At 45.7% G+C, this 27,468-nt stretch overlaps 1 protein-coding gene across 1 annotated transcript in view; it reads left to right on the top strand.

Moving 5' to 3' along the window:
- The window catches only part of LOC144821562 (sodium-coupled monocarboxylate transporter 1-like), a 310,280-nt gene that overhangs the window by 256,087 nt on the left and 26,725 nt on the right, over positions 1–27,468 (top strand). Inside the window, exon 11 of the mRNA XM_078678751.1 lies at positions 19,010–19,096. Within this exon, the coding sequence (XP_078534877.1) occupies positions 19,010–19,096 (87 nt within the window). The remainder of the gene's footprint in view (positions 1–19,009; positions 19,097–27,468) is intronic.

Raw genomic sequence — 27,468 nt, 5'->3', positions numbered from 1 at the left:
TAATACATGTAAGGAATAACATAGTTCCATTAATATGATTTTTACCATGAATTTCGATTGATCTACCCCTGAAATAATCAAAAAATGGTAAAGTGCAAAGTGCGTTCACCTGAGAATAATCATACAGATCCAAAATACGCAGGTAAATGTTTCTAAGTGCAAATTATATCAAAGTGATAAAGTGCAATGTGCGTTCAGGTACAATACCATTATTCAATTATGCTTGTTCCATACTTGCCCTTGATCTAACACAGACTTTTATAAAACAGCTTACAGTGTAGATGGTCTCGTCTGTTGACAACATTTGTAGGAACCTCAATGCCAGATTAAAGCCCCTTAAGTTGCGTTTGCGGAGAATCGGCATTAAATAGTGACGAGTATATAATTTGTAATGGCCACAGAAAAAGAAATAATGCAACAGACTTTGTTTCCCACCTACGGAGCAGGGACAATCCAGCTCTTCTAAGCTTTTGTTATAGCCAAGGGGGAAGCTTAGCAAGTTAACAATGCTTCCATCTCGGAACCTAAACAAAAGGCTCCGGTCCCATCTTCCTTTTGGGATTGTCAGATATCTGCAAGGCCTATTTAAATTCTCATTGCCTGGTTCTGTAAGTGGCAAATATTTAATGACAGCGGGTTTTGCAAATTCGGATCTCGTTCGTTCCTCCTGGTATAAATCATATAATGCCCGTTTTACACTGTTCTTATGAGTGGGGACAATGGTATTAGGGGAACAGAACAGGGAGCCATGTCTCACACTTAAGAGGCTGTTCTTAACAGCATTTAGCCATGGTATTTGGTGGGATCTTTCATGTAATAAACAATCAGATATTATGCTGCGTGTTAAGGATGCTGCAGGGTTTGACCATATTTTTATCCAAAAAAGGGCAGGCCTTGATCTGATGAAATCAACAATGTATGGCAACCTCAATTCACTATGACAGATGAATGTGGGGGCACAGGGAACTCCCCCCAGCACTTTTCTACAGAATCTATTTTCTGCCGATTGGAGGGACGTGATATTGCAATATCCCCACACTTCTGCTCCATATGTCCCAGTAGGTAGACATTGAGTACGATAAATATTGAGCAGGTGGGTGATAACGTCAGCCAATTTGGGTTGTCGGAGGGATAAAATTGAATTTATTGACTTATCAATTTTATTCCTCGCATAGGCAGCGTGTGGCTGCCATGAACCTGTGTTAGAAAATAGTAACCCTAAATAAGGGAAAGTGCTAGTGCATTGTAATGTATTGTCACCTGACTTAATTGAAGTAATGTTATATTTTTTTGGACCACAGTTCATAATAAAAGATTTTTTAAAATTGGTATTTAGGCCCAGATCGGACATAAAATCAACAAACCCAGTAATTAAGGTGCGTAAAGTATTTGGGGTGCGCCCCATTAGTACCGCGTCATCCGCATACAGTAAGGTAGTAATGGGGGAACCATTTATAATCGGTACATCCTTAGTAATCTTGCTTAAGGTGCTGCTCAACCCGTTAATATATAAAATAAAAAAGCAGTGGGGCGAGTACGCAGCCCTGTCTAACACCTCTGCTAATTAAAATGTCATCAGATAATTCGCCATCGTTTTTAATACGTACTCTGGCCTTTAAATCTCTGTGTAAATACGAAAGAAAATATACCAATGATTCATCCAAACCATAATCAAGCAAAAGTGACCACAACCTAGAACGATTAACAAAATCAAAAGCGGAACTCAAATCCATGAAACCTAAGTAAAGCGGGGACTTTTTGACAATTATATATTTGGCCATGATCAAATTCAAATTAAGACATTGTTCAACAGTTCCCACATGGCTTCTAAATCCCAATTGACTGTAATGTAAAACATTATTATCTTCAGCCCAATCCCTTATCCTTTTAAAAATTACTCTTCCAAGGACTTTTAGTGTGTTATCGATCAGTGAGATCGGGCGGTAACAAGCAGAATCCGCCCTGTCACCTTTTTTAAAAATCGGTACAATGACACTGTTCGACCAAGATTCGGGAATGGAGCTGTCAGTCAAATTATTAAATAGGTTACATAATAAAGGGGCCCAGAAATTAATTTCGGATTTAATCTGATCAATAGAGAGGCCATCCGGGCCGGGGGCTTTATTACTAGCGCTCTCGAATATGGCATCCTCGACCTCAGGTAATAAAAAGCTCAGTCGTTCAACTGAACTGGGTAGGGAAACAATATCTAAAGAAGTGGCTGATATAGCATAAATTTTAGAAAAATGCTCTACCCACGCCTCGCCAGTTATGTTGCAATTAATTGGTTGGATGTTAGAGCCAAAAGATCTGAGGGACTTGACTTCTCCCCAAAAACCTGTCATGTCTTTTAATGAGGCAGTACGTGTGAGAATTTCCCAATGGTTAATCACTAGGGCCTCAGATCTAGTGCGTAGCACGGATTTATATTTTGATCTGAACTCTTTCACTAGTTGGACGTCCCTTGGATGAGTTTTTAAGGCTGCCCTCAGGTCCCTATTAGCCTTGGAGCAAGAGGAGTCAAACCAGCGTGGGCCACGGTCTATATTAGGCCTAGCTGGTTTGGATGACTCTCTTTTGATGGCCCCACAAAGATTACCAAAGGCAACAACCACATCGTCGCCTGGACTGGTGTACGACAGACAAGTCTCTACTGTCTTAGGGTGTTTTTTGATGACTCTAGCTAAGATATCTTTGTTATCCACCCCTTTCCATATTAATCTTAGTCTATCAGTAGATAATGACAGATTTTGTACCCCAGTCTCTACTCTCCCTACAGCCTTCGGGTTCTGTGGATTGTCAATATATATTCTAAGCGGATAGTGGTCACTATATGCGGAACAAATGACTTCTGCTTTAGAAATTATGTCACTCAATATTGGACAAATAAAGATATAATCTATCGTGGAGGAGCAACCCTGGCCTATATATGTAGGTGTTAGTATGTTGTTTAGTCTAGAACCAGCAATTTCCATTGCGTTTACTAGGTCACGGGAGGCTAGATGGTTTTTCAACTCTTCACAGTTTCTACATACAGGGCTATCACGATACATATGAGCATTAAAATCCCCTCCAATACAAATGCCATCAAAGGGCCCATACTTCCGCCCCTCCAAAATTTCATCAATAAAATTAAACAATAAAATAAAATTATCATTGGGACGTGTAACAAAATCGTTATTATAAAAATTGATTATACATAGTTTCATCCTCTTGGTGTACTTCATAGCCATAAAACATTTACCCGGTGTAGGGATCAGTTTTGTTTGTACCCCGGATTTTATTTTAGTCCAGATGGATAAGCCCCCACTTGGACGACCCATAGGTGAGGGGGAAGCCTGTAGATTATAGCAACAGAAACCCTCCATTACGGGTGTAGTGGTGCACCAAGTCTCTTGTAACATCAAAATGTCGCAGTTGTTACTAACCCAGTCTGACCATTCTTTAATTTTCAATTTAGAGTTGAGTCCCGCTATGTTCCAGCTCACGAGAGATATATCGAAATCCTGGGGCATTAGTCTTTGGTTCGAGGGTTTTTCTCTAGTTACAGTCCGTTGTATGGGTTGTGAGACTTCCAAGGTTTCAGTGATGGGTGCCACTAATGGTTCAGCTGAGTTAAGCGTTGTGGGTCAGTCTAACATATCCAAGTCTGACAAAGGGGCAAATCTATTGGACATGTTGAGTGGGAATAGAGCTGGTTGAAATTGCATAGGGGATGGCTGAAAGTGCATTGGTGGTGGTTGGAACTGCATTACGGATGGCCGAGATTGCATTAACGGTTGTCTATAAAAATAGCTCAAAGGTAACATAGTTGCAACAGTAGAGATAGCAGAACAGTTACCAGTTCTACTAAGAAGGTGTCTTACAGTTCCAGGGTTCTTAAAATTGAGAACTATACAGTCACCTTCCTTATCTTTGAGTAAGGGCCCAACCCAAGACACCCTGCGGGCCGATATGATCTCTCTTGAGATGTCATATCCGACACCTTTGTGTTTAGTTAGCCAGTCTATGCATTTATTTCGCAGTTGCACCCATGACTCCCCCTGTTCCTCCCTCAAAGGCGGTACTCCTGCAAGGACCAGGACAAACGGACAGGCGTCCGGTGGCAGATGTAAAGTAGGCCCTTGATGTTTAAAAGGCCTGTTTGTCCCTGGCTTCCCATTACCTTTGTTGCTAACAGCAGTTGATCTTATTGCTGTAGTGGAATGGATCAAATCGTTGTTGTTTGTGATATTTTTGTTAGGAATAACAGGAGGGACGGTTTTCCTAGGCGCAGGTATTGGAACAGATTTTAGGGGTAAGTTAGATTTTACCAAGTTCTTCCCTTCATTGTTAGGTCGGGGTAGAGTCGTGGGTGATACAGTAGACTGTAGTGATGTTCCAGGATTACTTATGTTCCCACCCAATAAAGAGGAAGTTTCCTGTTTCTTTGATGACAATGTGTTGCTTACCGATTCAAGTTCTTTTAAGAGACGGTCAGCTCTAATTTGATCCAGGATAACAGACCCCTTTCTTTTTGCTTCTTCGTTTTTAACCAGGTTATCTAGTCTATCGAGTCTTTTAAAAACATTATTAAACTGGTTGATCATTTGTTTCTGTAGTCTATTAAAAATGGTGTCAACTACGGTATCTATTAGATTCCCATTCTGTTTCGTAAGATAATAGTTGTCTCCCATTAGTGTTGTTTGGGTCCATATCGTGTTAGAGGTCCCATTCGAGTTGACGGTGGTTGCTGTAGGGGTATCATCTTCATCCACTAAATCTTTATCCACAGTAACAGTTTGTGCCCCAGTGGGTTTTTGTTTGTTCCACAGACTCTGGGGCGTGGGCTGATTTTTACTAATTAGTGGTTGCTTCCTTTTGTTGGCGCTAGGCTTAGCGGTGCCTCTTTTACGTTTTTCCCTTCCCTGTTTATTTCCAGTTTCCAAAGATCCCGGGATGATGGCTTCATCCTGGGAGGCAATTGTAATAATGGGAACAGTTTCAGGCAGTAGAGGTAGGGGAGATGTTAATACCAGTGCCGGTTTTGTAATGACAACAGCTGGAGATAGTGGAATACCAGGGCTATTTGACAGTGATATTGGCTGAGTAACATTATTGGTAAAACTCATAGACATTCTCCGTTCAGTGTCAGCTATTTCATTGGAAACCAAGGTCAGTGCATTTTCGAGTAGGGACTCGAATGTAGCGGGAGGAAAAGGAAAGTCATCCTGTGTAGCATCAATGTTGGCAGACGCCATACTAGGAGAGGAAAGTAGGAAAGACTCACCACGGGCGGGTTGACAAGGTTAGAGGGTTAGAGGGGTGGCCAGCCCGACCACTGATGACCACGGACGGCCACAGACGGCCCGCCCTCTGCCCGGGCTCCGCCCGGCGTCGCCCGCGCGCGTCCCGCGACGTGGAGGGAGCGTCCGGTTTTTGTGGCGCCTCCGGGCGCGCGGCGTCAGGCAGCAGGAAGTGGGCGCTAAGCTCCCTGGGAGCTGTAGTCTCTAGCCGCAGGCCGCGAGTTGGAGATTGCGGTGCGGCGAGACCACAGCGTGCAGGACCCAGGAGTGAGCGAGCGCCTGTCACAGGTAAGGCTTCCAAGGCTTCCAAGTCCCTGGGCGTGAAGTGAGCACCCGCTCCACCGAGGGAGCGTCCGGTTTTTGTGGCGCCTCCGGGCGCGCGGCGTCAGGCAGCAGGAAGTGGGCGCTAAGCTCCCTGGGAGCTGTAGTCTCTAGCCGCAGGCCGCGAGTTGGAGATTGCAGCGCGGCGAGACCACAGCGTGCAGGACCCAGGAGTGAGCGAGCGCCTGTCACAGGTAAGGCTTCGAAGGCTTCCAAGTCCCTGGGCGTGAAGTGAGCCCCCGCTCCACCGAGGGAGCGTCCGGTTTTTGTGGCGCCTCCGGGCGCGCGGCGTCAGGCAGCAGGAAGTGGGCGCTAAGCTCCCTGGGAGCTGTAGTCTCTAGCCGCAGGCCGCGAGTTGGAGATTGCGGCGCGGCGAGACCACAGCGTGCAGGACCCAGGAGTGAGCGAGCGCCTGTCACAGGTAAGGCTTCCAAGGCTTCCAAGTCCCTGGGCGTGAAGTGAGCCCCCGCTCCACCGAGGGAGCGTCCGGTTTTTGTGGCGCCTCCGGGCGCCCGGCGTCAGGCAGCAGGAAGTGGGCGCTAAGCTCCCTGGGAGCTGTAGTCTCTAGCCGCAGGCCGCGAGTTGGAGATTGCGGCGCGGCGAGACCACAGCGTGCAGGACCCAGGAGTGAGCGAGCGCCTGTCACAGGTAAGGCTTCCAAGGCTTCCAAGTCCCTGGGCGTGTAATGAGCCCCCGCTCCACCGAGGGAGCGTCCGGTTTTTGTGGCGCCTCCGGGCGCGCGGCGTCAGGCAGCAGAAAGTGGGCGCTAAGCTCCCTGGGAGCTGTAGTCTCTAGCCGCAGGCCGCGAGTTGGAGATTGCGGCACGGCGAGACCACAGCGTGCAGGACCCAGGAGTGAGCGAGCGCCTGTCACTGGTAAGGCTTCCAAAGCTTCCAAGTCCCTGGGCGTGAAGTGAGCCCCCGCTCCACCGAGGGAGCGTCCGGTTGTTGTGGCGCCTCCGGGCGCGCGGCGTCAGGCAGCAGGAAGTGGGCGCTAAGCTCCCTGGGAGCTGTAGTCTCTAGCCGCAGGCCGCGAGTTGGAGATTGCGGCGCGGCGAGACCACAGCGTGCAGGACCCAGGAGTGAGCGAGCGCCTGTCACAGGTAAGGCTTCCAAGGCTACCAAGTCCCTGGGCGTGAAGTGAGCCCCCGCTCCACCGAGGGAGCGTCCGGTTTTTGTGGCGCCTCCGGGCGCGTGGCGTCAGGCAGCAGGAAGTGGGCGCTAAGCTCCCTGGGAGCTGTAGTCTCTAGCCGCAGGCCGCGAGTTGGAGATTGCGGCGCGGCGAGACCACAGCGTGCAGGACCCAGGAGTGAGCGAGCGCCTGTCACAGGTAAGGCTTCCAAGTCCCTGGGCGTGAAGTGAGCCCCCAAGCTTGATGTGCACCTGTAGCTTAAACAGGAAGTCAACCAAGTGACACTTGGAGTCACCTATGGGGTCCTGGGTTCAAGGCAAGCAGGGCCAGTCGTCCTTCAGGTTCAGGGGTGATGTGAGGAGAGATCTGTGGATTTCACTTTTATGCCCAGTGCGGCCAATAGATGGAGGGCAAGCCTTTGTTAACCCTCTGAACCAGTTCTGGTCAGTTCCTTTACTCCCATTTGGTTTGCTGCCAGCATGACGAGAGAGACAAAAGAAAGGCAGAGGCTGGGTCTGAGCTTCATCTGCCAATGACAAGGTAAGCATCCTTTGCAGTTCAGGAAGGGGCTGGATACAGTCCTCCAGGCACTCCTGTTAAGAGATGAGTGCCCCACCCCGTGCAGAGTCTCTTTGTCCACTGGCTGGGAGCAACACACATCTCACCACAGGGGAGCCGTCAGGGATTAAGTGACAGCTGGACACTGGCAGGAAATCCTTTTGGTTTTAGGTGTGAAAATGGCAACTTTCTAAATATGTAATCTCCAAAATAGTAATATAAAGCGTGACTTGACCATTACGATATATACAAGCTAGATCCAAAATATTGAACCAACCAAATAACAGCATTTTTTAAAGAGGTGGAACACATGAATTTAGCCTCAGACAACTGGAGGGGTCGATAATAAACCCAATCTTCAAGGGGGGCGATAGTACAAATCTAGTAAACTATAGGTTAATAGCGCTCATCGACTCTGAAGCCAAGTATTATGCTTCACTAATACTGGAAGATTTATTCGAATGGATTGGTCTAATACGAACAACTTAATACCTTCACAACAGACGAGTTTCCTGAAAGGATATGGAACCCCTATCAACATGCTAATAGTAACAACAATTTCGAAGAAGTGCAAATGTCTAAAGAAAAAACTGCAGCTCTGCCTAATAGACCTAAAAGCAGCTTTCAATCGAATTGACCGAACCCTTCTGTGGGTAAAATTAAGGTGATGAGGCATTCAAGAAAATCTTTTAAGAGCTATTGAATCATGATATACTGACACATGGATCCAAATCAAGGTGGCGGGCGGTACAAGATTGTCCATGAGAATGCCCACGGCCATGGTCCTTAAGCAAGGGTGTGTCCTTGCTCCGTTCCCGTTTAATCTTTTTTGTGGCCAATCTATCCCCCCAGCTTGATCGGGTAAATTCCCATGCTCCAAGATTAGGAACATTGACCATATCACATCTTTCATACGCAGACAATATCATATTGCTGATCCATACGAGGGTGGGACTTCAAAGACTAATTGAAGAAGTTGCTGTATTTACAAAGATCAACAAATTGGAAATCAACATAACAAAGACAAAAACTATGTCAACAGGGACAAATCCAGTGCTCCTCTGAAAATGAAACTAGGAAACGCTAGCATAGGAGGTTAACATCTGCAAATATCTAGGCTTATACTTTGACAAGAATTTTTACTTTCAGACACACAAGCAGTACATGGTCAGAAAAATTGTGCCTTAATACGTGCCTTCTGATTACTTGGGAAGGAACTGGAAAGACTCTCTTTCCAGCCATTACTAGCAATCATCCGTGCAAAACTGCTTCTCACGCTAGCTTATGCAAGCATGGTGATGCACGGTAAAGATGCTCAAATGTTGGATAAACTGCAACCAAATACTTGGTCTTCCTTGTAACGCTTCACCTGCGCAAATCCGCCTGGAATTTGGACTGCCACAACAAGATAAAGCTGGGAGATACTATACAATTAAATCATGGGACAAAACACAAAATATTCAGTCTACCCCTTTAGTTTAGCACTCTATGCTAGTCACTGATGAAGAACGCAAATTACAGCTATAACAAGTATCTACTGTTGTCACTGGAAAAAACTAACACTGTTGACTTATAGGATCTAAATTTGTCACAGACAACTTTTTGCCATGTGATCAACAAACCAGCAAAAAATAATTCACTTACGGATAATAAGAATATCTTTTCTAGGCGGACACATGCTTGAATGACAGTATACACGTATGTTGCCCTAAAACCAGCAGCATATCTCTCTTTAATTCATCCTGTGTATCTTAAAAAAAAGTTACTGGCTATTTGTCTAGGAGTACTGCCGTCCTTAGCGGACAAACCATCTATAAAAGGCCTAAAACATGCAGGCTATGTGGTGTCTTCAAGGAGGATTTTTTGCATTTAATCTGGATATGTCCTGTATTAAAGAAAGCATGCCTGTCACTGCTTAAGCGCATCTTCAATGAGAGGGGGATTCATTTCTGCCGAATGGCAATAATGTGGAGCATTGACCCTACGGACACTCAGATAAATTGTAAACCTTTGAAATTTCTTAAATCACATGACAAATTACTATAATAGGGCACAAAGTTTACAGCGTCAGCATGAGATAGCAGGTTAGTACAGAAAAAAAACCTACCAGATGACTGAGGACAGAACATAGCTACAGGGTTCTTTGAAATACCTGGGACTCTGGTACTTTGTATTAACAGAAACAAAAATCAAACTTGCTACTTTCACGTACAATTACACTTTATAATGACTTAGTTGAGAGTCAATGACTATTTTATTTAAAGGATAATGAATCATCAAATCTGAGTTGTCAAATAGTTTTAGTAAATTTTATATCGTTGAAATAACAAAGTAAACTTTGAAAAAACAGAAAACCAGAAAAGTAACTGAAGAATTAAAAAAAAAAGATTTTTATTAACTTATAACAGTAAAATTGAATTGAATTGAGTCCTTGAACCATGTGTCTAGCTATTCCCAAAATGAATTTGGCTCTTATTAAATATAGTAGTGTAAAACAGTGTTAACCTATTGGAGAGTCTGTCTTGCCACACTGAAAAATAACTTTGGATGTTTTTAACTGCCAGGACATGTAAAACAATAAAAATACATGTCCATGCACACCCTATATGTTTTAAGCCCTACATTAGGGGTGAGGTATAAGTATTAAAAATGAAGGTTTACACATTGCAAAAGGTTTGCATTGCCAGGTTAAAATGGCAGATTGATACTGCACACTCAGGCTGTAGTGGCAGGCCTGGAGGCATGTTTTACAGTGCTACTTTAGTGAGTGGCAAAACGAGTGCGGCAGCCCAGGAGTACCATTTAATCTAGAAGCCCTGGGTACATATAGTACTATCTAACAGGAACCTACCAGTAAATTAAATATGCCAATTCCAACATGTTTAAAGAGGAGAGCACAAGCGGTTTACCACTGGTTGGCTTGAGTAAAGTAAGAAGTCCTATTTCCAGCAAAAACAAGTTCAGCAAAATATGGCAAAACATCTGGGTGAATACCATGCAAAAGATGGTAATTTCCAAAATGTTATTTGTGAAGGTCCATACCTCCTAGTCTATTCCGCCTGAGTAAACCAAGCTTTCCTCACTTTTAAACTGGGCATTGCAACAGTTTACTTTGGATGTATCCCTCAATCTAAATGCGCATATTGGAAAATCTGCTATTCCTTCCTGTAATTTTGTAGGAAAGTAGGCTCTTCTTCTTATGGTTACCCCCACTTTTTGCTTGTTGTGATGCTGTTTTTGACTAGCCTGACTGGGATCCTGCTAATCAGGACCCAAGTATATCTGCTTTCTCCCTAAACTGTGGTGGTCAGTGCCTAGGTACATCTCAGATTGGATACTGTAGTACCCTAGTATATGGTACACATGTACCCAGGGCATAGGTACCCCAGAGGTCTCCCATGGGCTGAAGCATGCATTTTGCCGCCCATGAGAGACCATTCAAAATGGAGCTACAGGCCTGCCATTGCAGCCTGTGTACGTTGGTGCATGCACCACTTACTAAAGATATAGGTTTCCTATATCTAAGGGTCACTGCACATAAAACCTATAAGTCACCCCTCTAGCACTCCTTTACAATCCTGAGGGTAGGGTGCTTAAGTTGGTTTTTGAGAGGGTGCCCCTGCATGAGTAGGACACCCATGCAGCCTACGGAGTCCATTCTCCCAGGTTGTCAGTGAAGCAGCCATATACTATATAGAGGGGCATCGCATGACCCCACGATGACCAGCTTGAAAACGGCTGCAACGAATCCTATCATGTTTGGTATTAAACATGTTGGAATCATACCTCCCACACTGTAAACAGTGTGGGAGGTATGATTACAAGCACTGGGAGAGCCCTCCGTTAGGCTCTCAGTGTTACTGGTACCAGCCTTCTAGTCCCGGACATCACAAAATGGTTGAGGCCGACCAGAGACACATTTCTGCCCTCTTGCTGCTGAGCCAAGCTTGAGCATGGGAAGGCAGAACAATAGGCATCCTGTCACAAGGAGGTGTGACCACCTCCCAGACAGGATTTAGTGTATTAGGGCTGGGTGGGTGCTCTTGTCAGCAGCAGAAAGTCTGCATGAGGGGCACATTTGGTGTCCCTGTGCATAGTCCAGTTCAAACCAGTTTTGTGAGCCATTGGCTTCCACTCTGGCGTGAAACTGGACGAAGGACATGGGAGTAACCTCACCCCTGACTAGACCCAACCCTTTCCTTAGGGTACTTAAGGACTTACCTGGGTGTAGGTCTCTAGATTCATCATTGACTAGATTCAGAACTGAAACCACTGCTCTTCTACCGCCTCGGCACTCTTGACTTCGCTGGATTTTGTTCGGGCCTGACTTCATCTCCCTTTCAGTCTGCTGCATCGTCTATGCCTATGCACCATACAGTATCTGTGCAGGACCTGTGGAGCATTCAAGACACTTGAACATAATCTCCCTTGAAGTGAAGGAGTCACTTCCCTGCATTCACAGGCACCTTAGTACTGCTGACCGGTGGGCTGATCCCGAGCTCCTGTGGGCTCCGAAAGGTTCAACAACACAGGTGGTAAGTTTATACATCTCTTGTGGCCTGAGATGTCCTCTCACCGAGTTTGAGGTCAGAATCCCTCTTTGGGGCTGCATTAACCAAACCCTTGTGCACCACGTACTTTTGCACGTGCATATCCTTGTTGGCAACCTTGCAGCTAGTGCATTGGGCTCCAAGTAGTCAATCCTCCTGCAACTTCTTTCACCAAGATCTGCAGCCACATCGCCTTGTGGGCACCGTGGCCTGACCATGTTGGTGAGCTGCTCAAGGTCCTCTTGCCACTGCAGTGCCTCCGGCCTGTGGGTCCATTTGAGGGTCACCTTTGTTTTCCTTAGGCTCCTCTGATTGCTCGGGCCTGCCCTGACTCACCTGCTTGTAGTGAGTCTCATGGACCTTGCTGGTCCCAACCGTGCACCTTCTTGATTTCCCGTGTGGGTTACATTTGCCAAGGCTTGTTGGTGATCCCGCCGGACGCAGACCGCTCCATACTCGAAATCGTTTGTGGGGCAGCTTGTATCGAGGTCCTGGTTGTCCTCAGCATCTCTGGTCCTTGGAGCTGCAGAGTCAAGGTCACCGTCATCCTTTCTGCAGCAACCAACATCGGAGGGCATCCGTCTTCCAAGTCTCCTGGTCACTTCCGAGTGGCATAGACACTGTCCCCTCTGCTTTCAGGTACTCCTCTTCAAGAATCGACATTTGGATTCCTCCAGACACTTTCTCCTCTTCCAGCAGCGGCACTTTCCTGAACTCCTCCATTGGGTTCGACTGCGGTTTCTGATGCCACTTCACACCTATGCACCCGGCTTCCCTGGGACAGGTAACTGGGGTACCACAGTATCCACAGTAAGGTGGCTATCCAACCTTCTGCCTTTGGGGTCCACTGGGAAGGGTCCCTAATCTTTAAAATTTCAACCAAGACTTGCACAGAGCACTCGGTCGTGTTCACACTGCACGTGCTCTCCCTGGGTTCCCAATCTGCTTACCTTGGGTGGTTCTGTGCATCCCAAGCACTTCTACGTCCTCTTGACATTGTCCTGACTCAAGTCATGGTTCTTATACCACTTTCTTAGTATATGGTTTGGTCTCGCCCTTGGGTCCACTGTGTATTAGTGCTATTCACGGTAATTTGTTTGCTTAAGTATTGTGTGCTTTGTGTCTATATCCGTGTAGGGGATACTGTAACGTACTAGAGAGTGTTAAATAATAAATACATATTTCTATACATACTTTATGTGGTTCATTTTTGTTTAATCTATACTATAAGATTGCATTCTGGTAAAACAAGCTGCTTTACACTCCTTCAAGACTAAGCCCTAAGGCTGCTCTCCACGGCTACCACTTGGATAGCTTTCTAAGGTTGTCTGACCTCTTAAATCACCATAAGAGTTGTCTGGACTGGTGCAAGGTGCCTACTTACATTAGTGGACATCATATTCCAGGCCAGCCTCTCACAAATGTTTACAAGAATACAGTGTACTATGTGCTTTTTACATTTTCTCCCCATCTAGTTTTATTGATTTCACTTTAAGTTAATTATTCTCTTGTTTTCGTCAAATTCAGTAAGGTAAGAGTTTCCCTTAAAGTTTATGGAAAACAGTGGTGGTCTAGAGAAATTGTTAAAATGAAAGAAAAAAAGCAAACCGTCTAATAGGGCTTGGAGAAATGGCATAGTGAACAAAGTTATCTTACGGCTTTGTCTTACTTATGAAGGTCAGTCCTAACTAACAGGGTGGGGTTGCAAGCTTCACTTGGCAAGTACCCACAAAGAATCACAGGCCAATTGGGTCAGCACAGTGAAGCCGAAGAAGGTGAAAGGATAATGAGGTACAGGCAGTTCAAGTGGAAGCTGCTTTGAATATCTAATGCTAAATACAAGGTCATTGGATTCACTGAACGGCTTCTCTCTGTTGGTTCTTTAGGTCTCGTCCTCGAGACCTATTGCTGCCGAGATGCCTCTCAAGGGAGACAGACGGTGCACGAGCCGCATAGGGTATGTGGACGTGCTTCGCGCGCGCGCGCACACACACACAGCGCTACTGAGGCCGGCCGCAGGCACGCACACACACGCGTACACAGACAGACAAACACACACACACACGCGCACAGACACACATACACACACACCACCGCCACCCCCCCACGCACACACACTCACACACCGCCGACCCTCCCATGCAGCACACACACACACACACGCCGCCCCCCCCACGCCCCCCAATTAAGCCCCACTTACCGTATCAGCGGCCTCAGCCGCCACTCCTGACGTCTGCTGCCACCGCTGGGCTCTCCCTCAGGCATGGGAGCCCTGCGTCACCACTGGTCCTGGGCCATCCACTCCATGGGCGCGGGCTTATGGGCTTCTCGCAGAAGACGGAAGTCCCGCCCCACGACAGGCGTGACGCTCCCGAACTTCCCGTTTCGGGATTTGCATGTGCACGCTCACGGCTTGTTCTTGTTTTTATCTCCTACCCACTCCCCACTCCCCTCTCAACTGTTCTTTCTACTTCCCCTTCGCTTTCTCTGTCCATGCTTTGCCCCCTTCTTTGTTATTCTCCCTTTCCGCCCTACTAACTGTTCTTTCTGCGGTTATATCTCTCTCGTGTCCTTCCCTTCTCTCCCTTTTCCTCCTTTCTACTCTCTGTGCTCTCCGCCCCTTTGTTTCTGCTTCCATCTGTCTTCGACAACTCTGTCTCTCCCTTACTCTCCTTTCGTTCCTTTCTCATCTATGCCTTCCCTTTTCCTCTCTTTCGCTCACCTCTTTTCTCCGTCTTTCCTTCTCTCTTTTCTCTGCTCCTTTACCTACCTCCCTCCCCTCTGTCTCCTTCTCCACTTTGCTGCTGCCCTCCCTCTGGTACACCGTCCCCTCGGCTCCCCACCGCTCCCGTGCGCACAGTTTGCCTGATTCCTGCTGGCCATTCGCAGAACAGGTTTTTTCATTTGCGAACGGGGAGAGATTCACAGCTGCTTCTGTCACGCCCTTCTGGTTGGGTTTGTCATGCAAAATGAACCCAGCCAAAAACATTGCTCATTCCCAATGAAAACTAATTGGGATGCGAGGCCTTTGTAGTGCAATTATAGATGGAGACCAGGCTGCCGGAAGTGACTGCGGGGTGAACAAAGTATCATTTTAGGAGCCGGGAGAAGGGTCCCCTTCGAGCTGGTGACCCTGGGGGAGGGGTGTAGGATGGAGGGGGGAGGTGGCATGAGGAGCCGATTGCCCTGACGCCAGACACAAATTGTATTTATGTAATGCCAACCAGATGAGTGTTGTTAGCATAGCAAACAAGATCTTGTTTAGACCTGGGAATCTTGAGAGTTTGTCTGGGACCAGATGTGTGTGGCTTGCAACATGCACACAGTTCTCTGCAGCCAGGGCATTGACCCACAGAACTATCTTGTGTGTGGTGGAACTATTTTGTCGGCGCGCATACATTATTTGCAGGCCGGACAAGGGGGCTTCTGGTGTATTCGCCCACCGTTCCTCCTTGAGGGCGACACACGCTGCAGGCGGTGGGTGAGCCCGCATCTTGCGCGCTTCTCCGTTTTGGTAAAAGGCAGATCAGGAGAAAGCGGGAGGGAAACCAGACAGGTTTGGCCTGCCTCCGGGAGTTTAGATGGCAGGCTGGAACACAACCCACAGCCCGTGGAGGCATCGCTGCCGGCTACTGCACCCCGAAGAGCGCGCAGGAGATCCAATTGTTACAGCATCTCACTTTCTGATTAGTGAATCCAGGCCAATGCTTCCTTACATTATAACACAGCCTGGCATCCGGGAACACCCGGGAAGGTGATTTCGGAATTCGAAGGAGATTAACTCTATTTGTCAAGTTACCGTTTATAATGACTAATAAAGGGGAAAGAGATTAGGAAAGCTGATATATAGCACCGCATTTTGCTAAAATCAGAAGGACTCTCCTTTCTAAATAGCGTTGGTGTGCATACATGTTTAGCCCTACTGCTCTCATAGCCAGCTATGTGTCTGCTTGTGCCGTATGGTGGCTCTGTAATTGGGGTTTTCTGATCCCTCTCCGTAATTTATCTCAAAGGGACAGAGGTTTGCAGTTTGGTTCGACCTGCGATTAAAACTGCTCGCAAATTGGGTACTTCCTGCCCGGGTTAAACGAGAGGTACATTCGAGATGCGTCATGCACATGCACGGATGACATGAGACCTAAAGAGAACTGGATATTCGCATCTGGCAATTTTTTGTCCGGTAGGGGTCGCTATTCGAATACACAAAGACATCTTCAACCTCTTTCATCAACTGAAAGCTTCCCCATTCCCATCTAAAGTGGACACCCCCAGTAAACAGTACGTTCATTTATATCGACATCAAAGGCCAATACTACCCAAGTCGCTCTTTGGACTTTCATGTACGTCTCAGTCATTGGTTGAAGTGCTACCACAAGTTACAAAGGCGTTTTGATCTAATGGCTTTTTTTTCCAAATTCATTATTGGGATTTAGCCAGTCAGGGATGTTGTTTTTCTCTGATTAATTGAAATGTAGTCTGTGCTGTGGACAGCACACCCTTAAAGTAAATCAATGTTGCTAGTTCCGGTGATGAATGAGTTTCTATGCGGTGGGGCTGGCGATTCATCATCATTGGTTGGGTTTGGTTGGAGGGACACTCTCTCCTTTGCAAGGACTGGGTGACCCTTGACTCTCCATCTCACAGTGGTTTGAGCTTTGAGCTCTCCCTTCCGGGTTTTCCACATCCACCACCACCACATCCTCCACCACCACATCCTCCACCACCACATCCACCACCACCACATCCTCCACCACCACATCCACCACCACCACATCCACCACCACCACATCCACCACTACATCCACCACCACATCCACCACCACCACCACATCCACCACCCCCACATCCACCTCCACAACTACATCCACCTCCACCACCACATCCACCACCACCACATCCACCACCACCACATCCACCACCACCACATCCACCACACCCACCACCACCACATACACCCACCACCGCCACATCCACCACATCCACATCCACATCACCACATCCTCCACCACCACATCCTCCACCACCACATCCACCACCATCACATCCACCATCACATCCACCACATCCACCACCACCACATCCACCACCACATCCACCACCACCACCACATCCTCCACTACCACATCCACCACCACCACATCCACCACCACCACATCCACCACCACCACATCCACCATCACATCCACCACCACATCCACCACCACATCCACCACCACCACCACATCCACATCCACCACCACCACATCCACCTCCACAACCACATCCACCTCCACCACCACATCCACCACCACCACACCCACCACCACCACATCCACCACCACCACCACCACCACATCCACCACACCCACCACCACCACATACACCCACCACCGCCACATCCACCACCACCACATCCACATCACCACATCCTCCACCACCACATCCTCCACCACCACATACACCACCATCACATCCACCATCACATCCACCACATCCACCACCACCACATCCACCACCACATCCACCACCACTTCCATCACCACCACCACCACATTCACCACCACCACCACCACATTCACCACCACCACCACCACCACATTCACCACCACCACCACATTCACCACCACCACCACCACATTCACCACCACCACCACATTCACCACCACCACACTCACCACCACCACCACATTCACCACCACCACCACATCTATGTGTGTGTGTGTGTGTGTGTGTGTGTGTGTGTGTGGGGGTGGGTGCTAATGCAATAGGTCTCGCATTTGCGAGAGATTAAGCTATTGCCATTGTAAATGACAATGCCATTTATTTATCTGTTTTCAAAATCAACACATAAATAAACAAATGTCATTTACAATGCCAATAGCTCTAACTTTTGAAAATGCGAGACCTTTGCATTGTAAATGCTTGTCTTTTGACTGACTTCCATCGTTTTTGTTTATTTAGTCGTCAGCTTGGCAGTCTGAAGGTGATTAGACTCCATTGGCTAAGGGAGCTTGTGGTGGCGTACTTTGGGGATATTGAAAATGTTTTGGCTACTCCATACACACACAAATCAGTACTTCCATATATTTCCCATGAATGCTATATCTGAAAGATGCTTATTCTATACCCTTTCTGCTCACTCTGATTACATCTAATGTTAAGATGTACTTGCTTGAACTTGAGAAGGATTCAGTGGAAACATATAGGTTCTTAATTTTTTCGGAAGTGCTGTTATCCATAGACAATTAAACTTAATAAAAACCTGCTCCTGAATCAAAAGCACAGTTAAAACAAAGTCCCTCATCATAAAATATTTAAATTTAGGTGCAGAAACGCTGCCATCTGGAGATGTGATTAACTTCGCCTCATTCATTGGAATTAGCCTCTGTGAGCATATTCACTTGCAGACGGAACCCATGATTTCAGGAAGGAAATCTGCAAGTCTGGCAGATTCTCTTTAGTCATGTGCTAAAGTTTATAAGTTAGGGGTGAAGATATGAAGATTCCTGCTGCAGGGGCTTGGATAAACTCACAAAGTTATAAACGTTGGGATATTTTTCATTATTTCCAATGCCTTTTATGCTCAATTTGGACGCTACTGTAGTTAAACAAAATCTGAAATAAGTATGTTGGGTGTGAAAAGAAGCAGACGTTTCTAAAAATTCCTGGGAAACAAAGGGACTTTCCCAATTTTGAAAATATTTTTGTTTCTGGGAGGTGTACACAGAGTAATCTATATCATGCGTGGATTAGGAGGCATTTGTGCTAGCATTTGTGTCTTTGTGACATCCATAAATCTGGATATAGAAAATCATAGACGGATGCATACCACTTGTGGGTGTACTACCATTTTTTGTGAATCTTCCCCCATTGTGAATTCCTTAGGTGAATACATACCATTTCCTTTACTTTACTCATTATGGATAATCTCATGTTGCTAAATTGCATGCTTTTGATGTTGCTTAAGTGTGTTGCCATCTGTTGATAAGACATGACATTCATGAAATGTCTTTGGGTCGAAGTCTATTTTAAAAACTATATAAGCAGGGTTGATATCTTAGAAAATAAATCAACGTGGTATCTTTTGCATGTCGTTGCCATAAATAATAAATACTCTGCTCTAAGGAAATTCTGATGATGATTTAGGTTAATCTGGTGTAATGAATGTGGTTTCTCTTTCTTTAGGCAGCGTTGTCGATCTTTGGCATGGTTGGTGGCCCACTGCTTGGACTCTTCTCTTTGGGTATATTGTTCCCCTTTGCCAATTCAGCAGTAAGTAAAAGTGTATATATGAAAGATGTAAGAACTTCTGCAAAGTGAATTAAAATGTAATGTTTATCACTTAGTATCTCTTTTGTCACAATTGAATTACCCTTATTTGACATGAAACACTCAGTGTCCTTTTTTCTATTTCAAACTCTGGGGCATATTTACACAGAACTGGCGTAGCGCGGCGTTGGCCTTCTTGGTTTAACTCCGTGCTTCGCTACTTCTGAAACGCAGGGCTACACTGTATTTACAGGAACATGGTGCAGTCTTGCATTTTCCCCTGTGCAGGTGCTAATTAAGCTGCCTAGTGCCAAAGCAGGCACCATTGCACCATATTTCGAGGGTACCTGCATTGAGGGGAATAATTGTTTATATGCAGGAAGGTGTTCCTTCCTACGCATAAACAATCTGAAATGGCGTTTTGACACTTCTAAATTTGCTGCTTAATGCAGCACACATAGAAGTTGTAAAACGTTAGTTTTCTAATGATTGTTTATGTACAGGAAGGGACACCTTCCTCCACATAAACAATTAATGGTGTTTTGCTGTTTCTAGGTGTGCTGCACAACGCAGCACACATGGAACCAGCAAAAACGAGGGACAATTAAACATTTCTCCTCGTGGCACCAGTTTTCCCTGGTCTTAATTTTGGCTCTGCTCCATATTTACACCACCCATCCAATGGGTGTTGTGGTGGCCGGTCCATCACAACACCCATTGCCTGCCCTTAAGCCACGTTAAGAGGCTTATCTTCGCCTTGTAAATAAGGCAAAGCCCCTATCGCCACCACAACGTGGCCAAAAGAGACAATATGGTGGCGATAGGGGCTTGTAAATAGGTCCCTCTGTTTTTACATCTGCGGTATTTAGGGTACAGATATTCTCATATTTATCTGCTCAAATATCATGGCCTCCACACCATCAGCAGCACTGACAGTTCATCGTTGACCCTCTTTCAAAGTTCAGAACACTTTCATCACTTCCATATTCTGAAGTTGCTTTATTTCCATTCACACATTAGAGAGAAGTACTGCAGCGATATTGATAGCATAGGTATACAATCAGAAGGGGAACAAGTAATCTTATTTTTGGAATTTAGCAGATTTTAATAGAAAAAGTGTAATTTTCATAAATTTAAGAGAACGGATTATAGAAATGTGATTTCTGCATAATCCAGGCATATGCAGTATGTCCACCACTGGAGTCATTACCGCAGGTGACATTCATGCTAGATAAATTACATCCCCGATACAGCATTAATATTATGGTAACTACACCAGCAGTGATTCTTCTAATAGTGGGAATTTGAAACAACCTTTACAACGCAACTTTTACAACGCACTACCATTACAACAAAACTTTTACAACGCAACATCCATTACAACGCATGACACTACAACGCATACCATTACAACGCATGACACTACAACGCATACCATTACAACGCATGTCATTACAACGCAGTAATTACAACGCATACCATTACAACGCATACCATTACCATCCAACACTTACCCTACTATTGCACCCCCTGGAGTTAGAATAGTAATTTTTACCCCTACACTATCCAACACTTACCCTACTGTTGCACCCCGTGGAGTTACAATAGTAATTTTTACCCCTACACTATCCAATACTTACCATACATGCATTGTAATGTTATGCGTTGTAAAGGTAGTATGCGTTGTAATGGAATGCATTGTAAAGGTAGTTTTTTAAAATTCGTTGTAATGGCATGCGTTGTAATGGAAAGCGTTGTAATGGATGTTGTGTTGTAAAAAATGCGTTGTAAAGGCATGCGTTGTAAAAGTATGCATTGTAACGTCATACAACCGTGAGAATCAGTGGGTTCTGCAATTCTGCCCACCTCTGAATCAGGGACTAGATCTACTGTATGCAGGATATTTTTGTAGACTTTGCTCTTCCAAATGAAGCCACTCTTTAAAGTGGCGTGGACTACCTGTTGGCAGGCGAAGTGATAGTGCCCACCTTCTTTGGTTTAGGAGTGACCCTTTTATCCTTTGGATAGTTTGTGTTGCAAAAAGGTGAAGATAGTGATTCCGACCAAATGCAATGTGCGTTACAGTGGATACCTGTCAGTATGCACCCACCCTACTGTAATGGTCACAGTGTGATAGTATGGGTTAAAACACTGCACGTCTAGAAATAGACTCACTCATACCATTATCTTTATTGATCAGACAACAGCCCGACCATCTGGATCATCAGCATAAGACATTGACTTCGTCTTCCCTCAGGCCCTTAGTTACCTCACAATTAAAAGCAGAAACCAGACCCCCAAACCCAGCGACAGTGGTATGGAAAGCATGCCCAATGCAGAGCGGACTACCCCAAAGCCAAGCAACAGCTTCGCCAAGAATTGTTGCGGACAAAGCATGAAAGATGCGTTTATTTTGAGGGAGTGCAAACCATTACACAATCAATCAGTCAGGTCAGTGATGCAGCCTAACTAACTAGTGGTGCGTACGCAATAGTTCCACGGTGCTCGCATCCACTCCTTGGCAAGGGATAGTCTGGAATTGGGAAAATAGATGAGAAGGAGAGTTCTCCCAGACTTGGAAAACTAGGGAAAGTAGAAGATAAAAGAAATCAAAAGAAGAGTGACCAATACAGGTAAGGTGTATAAAAAGAGAGAGACGGGTGTCGCACGTGAAGTCTGAGGCCAGTTGTTAGTGATCAAAATAGAGGGCACTACTTTTACGACTTTGACTCACCACAAACCCACGGCAAAAAACAATCTCCTGGACTTTAGGAGTTTCCACCCAAGACCTCTAAGGGAAAACTTGCCCTATGGCCAATTCCTTCGACTAAGAAGAAATTGTAGTAAAATTATTGACTACAAGGAACAGGCCAAGGAACTAACAAACAAACTAACACAAAGAGGGTACCCTAAAGGAATATTGAAAAAAAGCCAAACCAGAGCACGAAACCAACCTCGAGAGGGATTACTAGAGGACAATATAAGGACAACCACGGAAATACCACTGACATGTGTAACCACCTATAGCACCCTCTCAGACACAGTGAAAAAATCCATCAATAAAAATTGGAGAACTATCAGCAGCAATTTCAGCAACTGGGAAAAACCGCTTTTTTCTTTTAAAAAAGGCAGAAGCATCAAAGATGCCTTGGTGCATACAAGACCATTAACAACCCCCAGTGCAAACACAGCAATCAGGTCTGTCACTGACGCTTGGCACCTTCCCCCAATCACAGGCCATTTTCCATGTACAGACTGTAGTGTCTGTCACCTGACCACTCACTCAAAACAACTCAATTTGGAACCAGGAAAAGTGTGGACACAAAAATCCCACACTAACTGTAATTCAACAAACGTAATATACTTGATCACATGTCCCTGTGCGAAACGTTACGTAGGGATGACCACCAGGAAGGTCAAGACACGCATCGGGGAACACCGCAGCAACATTAGATGCAAAAAAATCACCACCAAACTCAGTGAGCACTTCCTGCAAACCAATCACACTCCAAATGATATGACATGGACAGTGATCGAACAGGTCAACTGTATGAAAAACAGAGAAAATATTCTATTCGAAAAAGAGCAACGCTGGGTCTATCGCCTCAGCACCCATATAAATGGGCTTAATGATCAGATTCCGTGGACCAGTGTCCTGAAACATTAAACTTCTACCTTTCCTCTTGAATGCAGATACCATGACCACACATGTCAAGGGGCTTTTTCACATCCAGGGCATTTTGGACTCACTTGAAAACATCCTCATGTCTATAACCATGTCTATAACCATGTTACTTACTCTATTCAGACTTATGTGGTTTTATTCATCCCCTTTGGAAATTTGGTAACTTTGGCTGGGCGTTGCGCATACCGCATCATACATATCCCAGCCACACTGTAATTTAAGCTTGTGTTCCACCAGAGCTTGAGTTTCAAGCCTCCCTGTCACCCCAGCCAATCCAGACGCGATTTGGCTATCGCTTCTCCCACCCTCCGATGTAAACAAAACAAGGCGAATTCCGCCCCTTTTCCAACTCGAGGCTTGCGTGTCTCACACAAGCCTCGCTTTCGAAATTACCCATGAGTCCACCGGACGCCCTTAATAACCAGGCGGTCCCGCCCTTCTCAAACTCGAGGCTTGCGTGTCACTGCAAGCCTCGTTTCCTAATTCTCTCGCGAGACCACGCGACCGACGCGAGCCCCTTACTTCCTCATTGGCTCAGCGTCCCTTGTGCTCCAAGCCTCGTTTCCAACCTAGGCGCCTGATTGGTTCACTCCCAGCCACCGCCCTACATACGCCTCGCTCGCCCACCGCAATGGATCCACGAGATCCAGCGAGGGTGAAGCTAGGTGCCGAGCGGGTGCCGAGCGTTGCGGGCGTAAGAGACCTTTCTGTGAAGACTCCATTCTAACCAGATAAGTAGAATGCTTGGAATTCTGCCAGTTCTAAAATCCTCCTCTGTGTGTATTTGTTTCCCTTTTTCCCTTAATTACAGGGTGTGCCATTGTCGCTCCCACCCCCCTCCTGTGTTCTATGGGGCGTGGATCTATTTCTTTACAAGTAAGGACATTTATCCTATACTCTGTATCGAATGATTGTGTGCTTGGGTAATATATATACCACGGCCAGCAGTGTCACGGCGCTTTGGCACCGGGACACTGTTTCCTCGCATTGTCTTCCTTCGGGGTCCAATCCCTGACACCCCACTATAGGTAACAAGATATATCTTGTATTTCCTCACAAACAGACTTATAATGGTCTAGTCTGCTCTTTGAGCCACTGCTGCTATACCACATATATGCAACAGTCTGCGCTGAACAGTTTGAATCGGCGTTAGTTGAGGTCCCTCCACCTCGGATTATGGCATGATTTCAACTGCGCAACCAAGGCATACCGGCCACGGCCCTTGATATGTATGCAAGCACGTGTCGAGCCACAAAGTCACCCTTTATGGCCACTGTACATATGCACAATCCAATGACTCGATATTTCTGTGTTTATGTTTGTGTTTGTCTGTCTGTCAATTTTTCCTACAGACTCCTAGGTTCCTCACAAAAGAGGTAAAACCCCCACTACTTATGAGTTTGTTTTTCTTTTTCTTTGTGCACCAATTTTACACATAGTGCTATTTTTAACTTTCACGACCATTGGCAAGGCGGGCCTTAGCGTGCCCCTCCTGTCATTGGCACACTCCCTTACCGGTCCTGATGAAAGCCCAGTAAATTTACACACATAAATGGGCAGAAACATGTTGACCTTCTTTACAGGGTAAACACCAGTATAAAGTAATTGGCTAGTTTCCCTTCACATATCTTATTTTTAATATGTCAGGTTAACCAGTGAATAAAGTTTTTTTGGTACAACCTTTGACATTTTTAAACCTTATAATTTTTCACACTTCATCTTCACAAGAACCTGCTCCGCAGTCTCCTGGCGTCGCAGCACACCGGGGAGGTACTCGATCTCTCCCGGTGGACCCGATGATGAAGCATGTCACCACTAGGGTGAGTGAGGGTTTCCTGAAAAAATAGTGCGTTTTTTCTTGAATTTTGGTCCTACCACCGGATCACTAACAACTGGCCTCAGACTTCACGTGCGACACCCGTCTCTCTCTTTTTATACACCTTACCTGTATTGGTCACTCTTCTTTTGATTACTTGTATATTGCTTGGGGACTAAGAGTGCCCTAAAAACCCTTTCTCTCTTTTTGTTGAGACAAAGTAGAAGATAAACCAGCACCAGGAACCTTTAAGGGATGGACAGGTAGGGATTGTATTAGAGACAGGTATATAAGAATAGCTTTCAGAGAATGACCTCCTCTCGCAGAGATGCATCACCACACGCTAAGGCACAACCTCAAAATACAAATTTTCAGTCACTCTCTTATGAATGATCACTCTGTCCAATCTAATGTTGATTCATCTCTGGCACTCAGAGAATCATCAGCGAAAGGAAGCAGGGTGCGTTAAACACACTAATGACCAATAAGCGTGCTCTCATCTGTCCACATATGGGGTTACATTAGATCACGTTACAGGTGGAGCCTTTTCATATGGTAATGGTACGTTTCAGGTGCAACCATACTACCTAAGATTTTTCCATATGCTTATTCTCGGCTTGCTCTATATCAGCTACAGAGAAGTGTGTGTGTTTCATGGTGAATTATACATGGATGTCCGTATGCTGTGTCAGTGTGCAATTTAGAGACATCAGTTAGGGGACTGGCACTGAGATGAAAGCCCTGCTGTCGCATAGCTTTTATCACTGTAATCTGATCGGATGGCCAGTCAGAGCCATTTCAGAATCTTACTGCCAGTTGAATTTATTCAGTTAAAAGACCGGAGTTAAACTCTATTTACGAAGCGATACACATTTTACCATACTTTACTGCACTATATGGTGGTTTTTCATCTGACCCCTTTCCTTGGGATGATATTTACTATTTGATGACTTTGAAACACCTGCTCTCTGTCATGATATGTAGATGGTCATTTTATATGATAACTTGAAATCATTATCATCCTAGTTCAGGTTCTGTTTGTCATGTAACTCTTTTTTACTTTTTACATTTTTACTTGTATGCATCTATTTTGGGGTATTTATGTATCATTGTGGCTTTGAAACTGTATTTCTTTTTATCCAAATACAAAAAAATATTTGAACTAAAAAAAATAAAGTAGTTAAACTGATAGGAGAGAGAAAAAGACAGAGAGGCGAGAGGCTGTATAGATTCAGTTTCAGAATCTGAGATATCACACTTTCATACAATGTTGATGACACATCCTCAGTTACTGAGAATAAGCTCCCTTGGTACATTACATCACATGCCCATAAATAATACTACCTTGTTGTTACTGAAACCCTGTGACAAACTGATGCCCTAGCATTCAGATAGAAAGATTCTCAATGATCCCATTAGGCACGATGAGAGTTACAAGAGACATTAACAAGGTGTCAGAAATAAAACATTCTCTGATAAAAACTAGCTGGTGTGTGTGCGCGTGTGTGCTTGCGTACGTGCATGTGTGTGCGTGTGTGTGTGTAAAAGAGAGAGAGAGTGAGAGAGAGAATGTATGGGGACCACGTCTCTTTGTTACAATACGCCTATTGTAGCATTGAAAGTTTAGGAATGTAAACACATTTGTTGACATGTTTACTCAGAATGTCCTCTGACTTCTGGTATGTTTTTTTATATCTGAACAGTTGGGACCCGCTAATTAGCCCCTAGCTGCTTGTGGCCTTCCCTAAACATGGAAACAGTTTTTTTCAATCCACTTCTTATATCTGACCTTTTTCAAAGTCAGAGGAGAGTGAGTGTCTAAGGAATTTCCAGCATTTCTTCTCATAGGAACAAGATAGGACATAAGAGTCTAGTATCCCTGAACTCAGAATTTAATAACACATCTTTTAGGAAAGGTTGTTTTTAAATCCTGTGTTTGAGAACAGCACTTTTAGAAAGTTGCTGTTCTCTTGTCTGACCCTTCTGTGTGCCTTGGCCTGTTTGTGTATTGACTGTCTGGTTTGAGAGTGACAGGGGCTGGGGATTCCCCAGGAGGCTGGCTGAGTCAGCCCTAGGCTGAATGACTGCATTTGCAACTTGAGTGGTGGAGGAGATAGCACCTGGGCCTGAATAGGGCTGTGCCTGCCTTCCACAATGCTGGCTCCACCTCCTGCTTGGCGGCTGACGACCCTGCCCCTCACTCTGAAAGGAAAGGAGAAGCCAGGATAACAAAGTGCTCAAGCAACACGCAGAACTGGTTCAGACCGGGCTCAGAGCCCACCTGCACAAAGGGATCAAAGACTTTTTGGGGTATAACTACAGGAACGCTGACAACAGGAAATCAGATCATCCTGGAATCAAGAAGGTACCTCTGCCAAGGAGAAAGCTGAAACTGAAGAAGGAAGATTGTCCAGCTGTTGCTCTGCTGGATTGCCCTGCTGTTGCTTTGCTGCCAAGGAGAGGGGAAGGACTTTGCTTTGTGGTGTGTCCCCTTGCTTGAAGGAATCTCCAAGAGCCTGAGAAGAGCTGGCTCCCTGTTCTGAAGTCCTAGGAACAAAAGGACTTCACCCCCAGCCTCCCCTGAGCTCTACTGACAGAGTTCTGTCCTTCCTGGAGTGCTTGGCCCATGTGTGGTGCCTCTGGAAGTTGTACCTGTGTTGGGAAGCTGGAAACTAAGCTTGAGAGACTTTGCTACAGAAAAGTTATCGCATCGCTCGCTGCGGAGCGCATCCCCGACAGTGCGAGGAAATTCCCGCCACTACGAAGGTCGAGATCATCGCAGCGCCAGTTGCCGCTGTCAGAGCCGCCGCATCCTTCGTTTGAGGGACGCACCAGATCGGTGCGGGAAATCTAACACCACTTTGAGTGTCGTGG

The sequence above is a fragment of the Lissotriton helveticus genome, chromosome 1_1, assembly GCF_964261635.1.
Source record: "Lissotriton helveticus chromosome 1_1, aLisHel1.1, whole genome shotgun sequence".
Classification (NCBI taxonomy): Eukaryota; Metazoa; Chordata; class Amphibia; order Caudata; family Salamandridae; genus Lissotriton; species Lissotriton helveticus.
The sequence above is the reverse complement of the archived record's forward strand: the minus strand, read 5'-3'. Positions and strand labels throughout refer to the sequence as shown.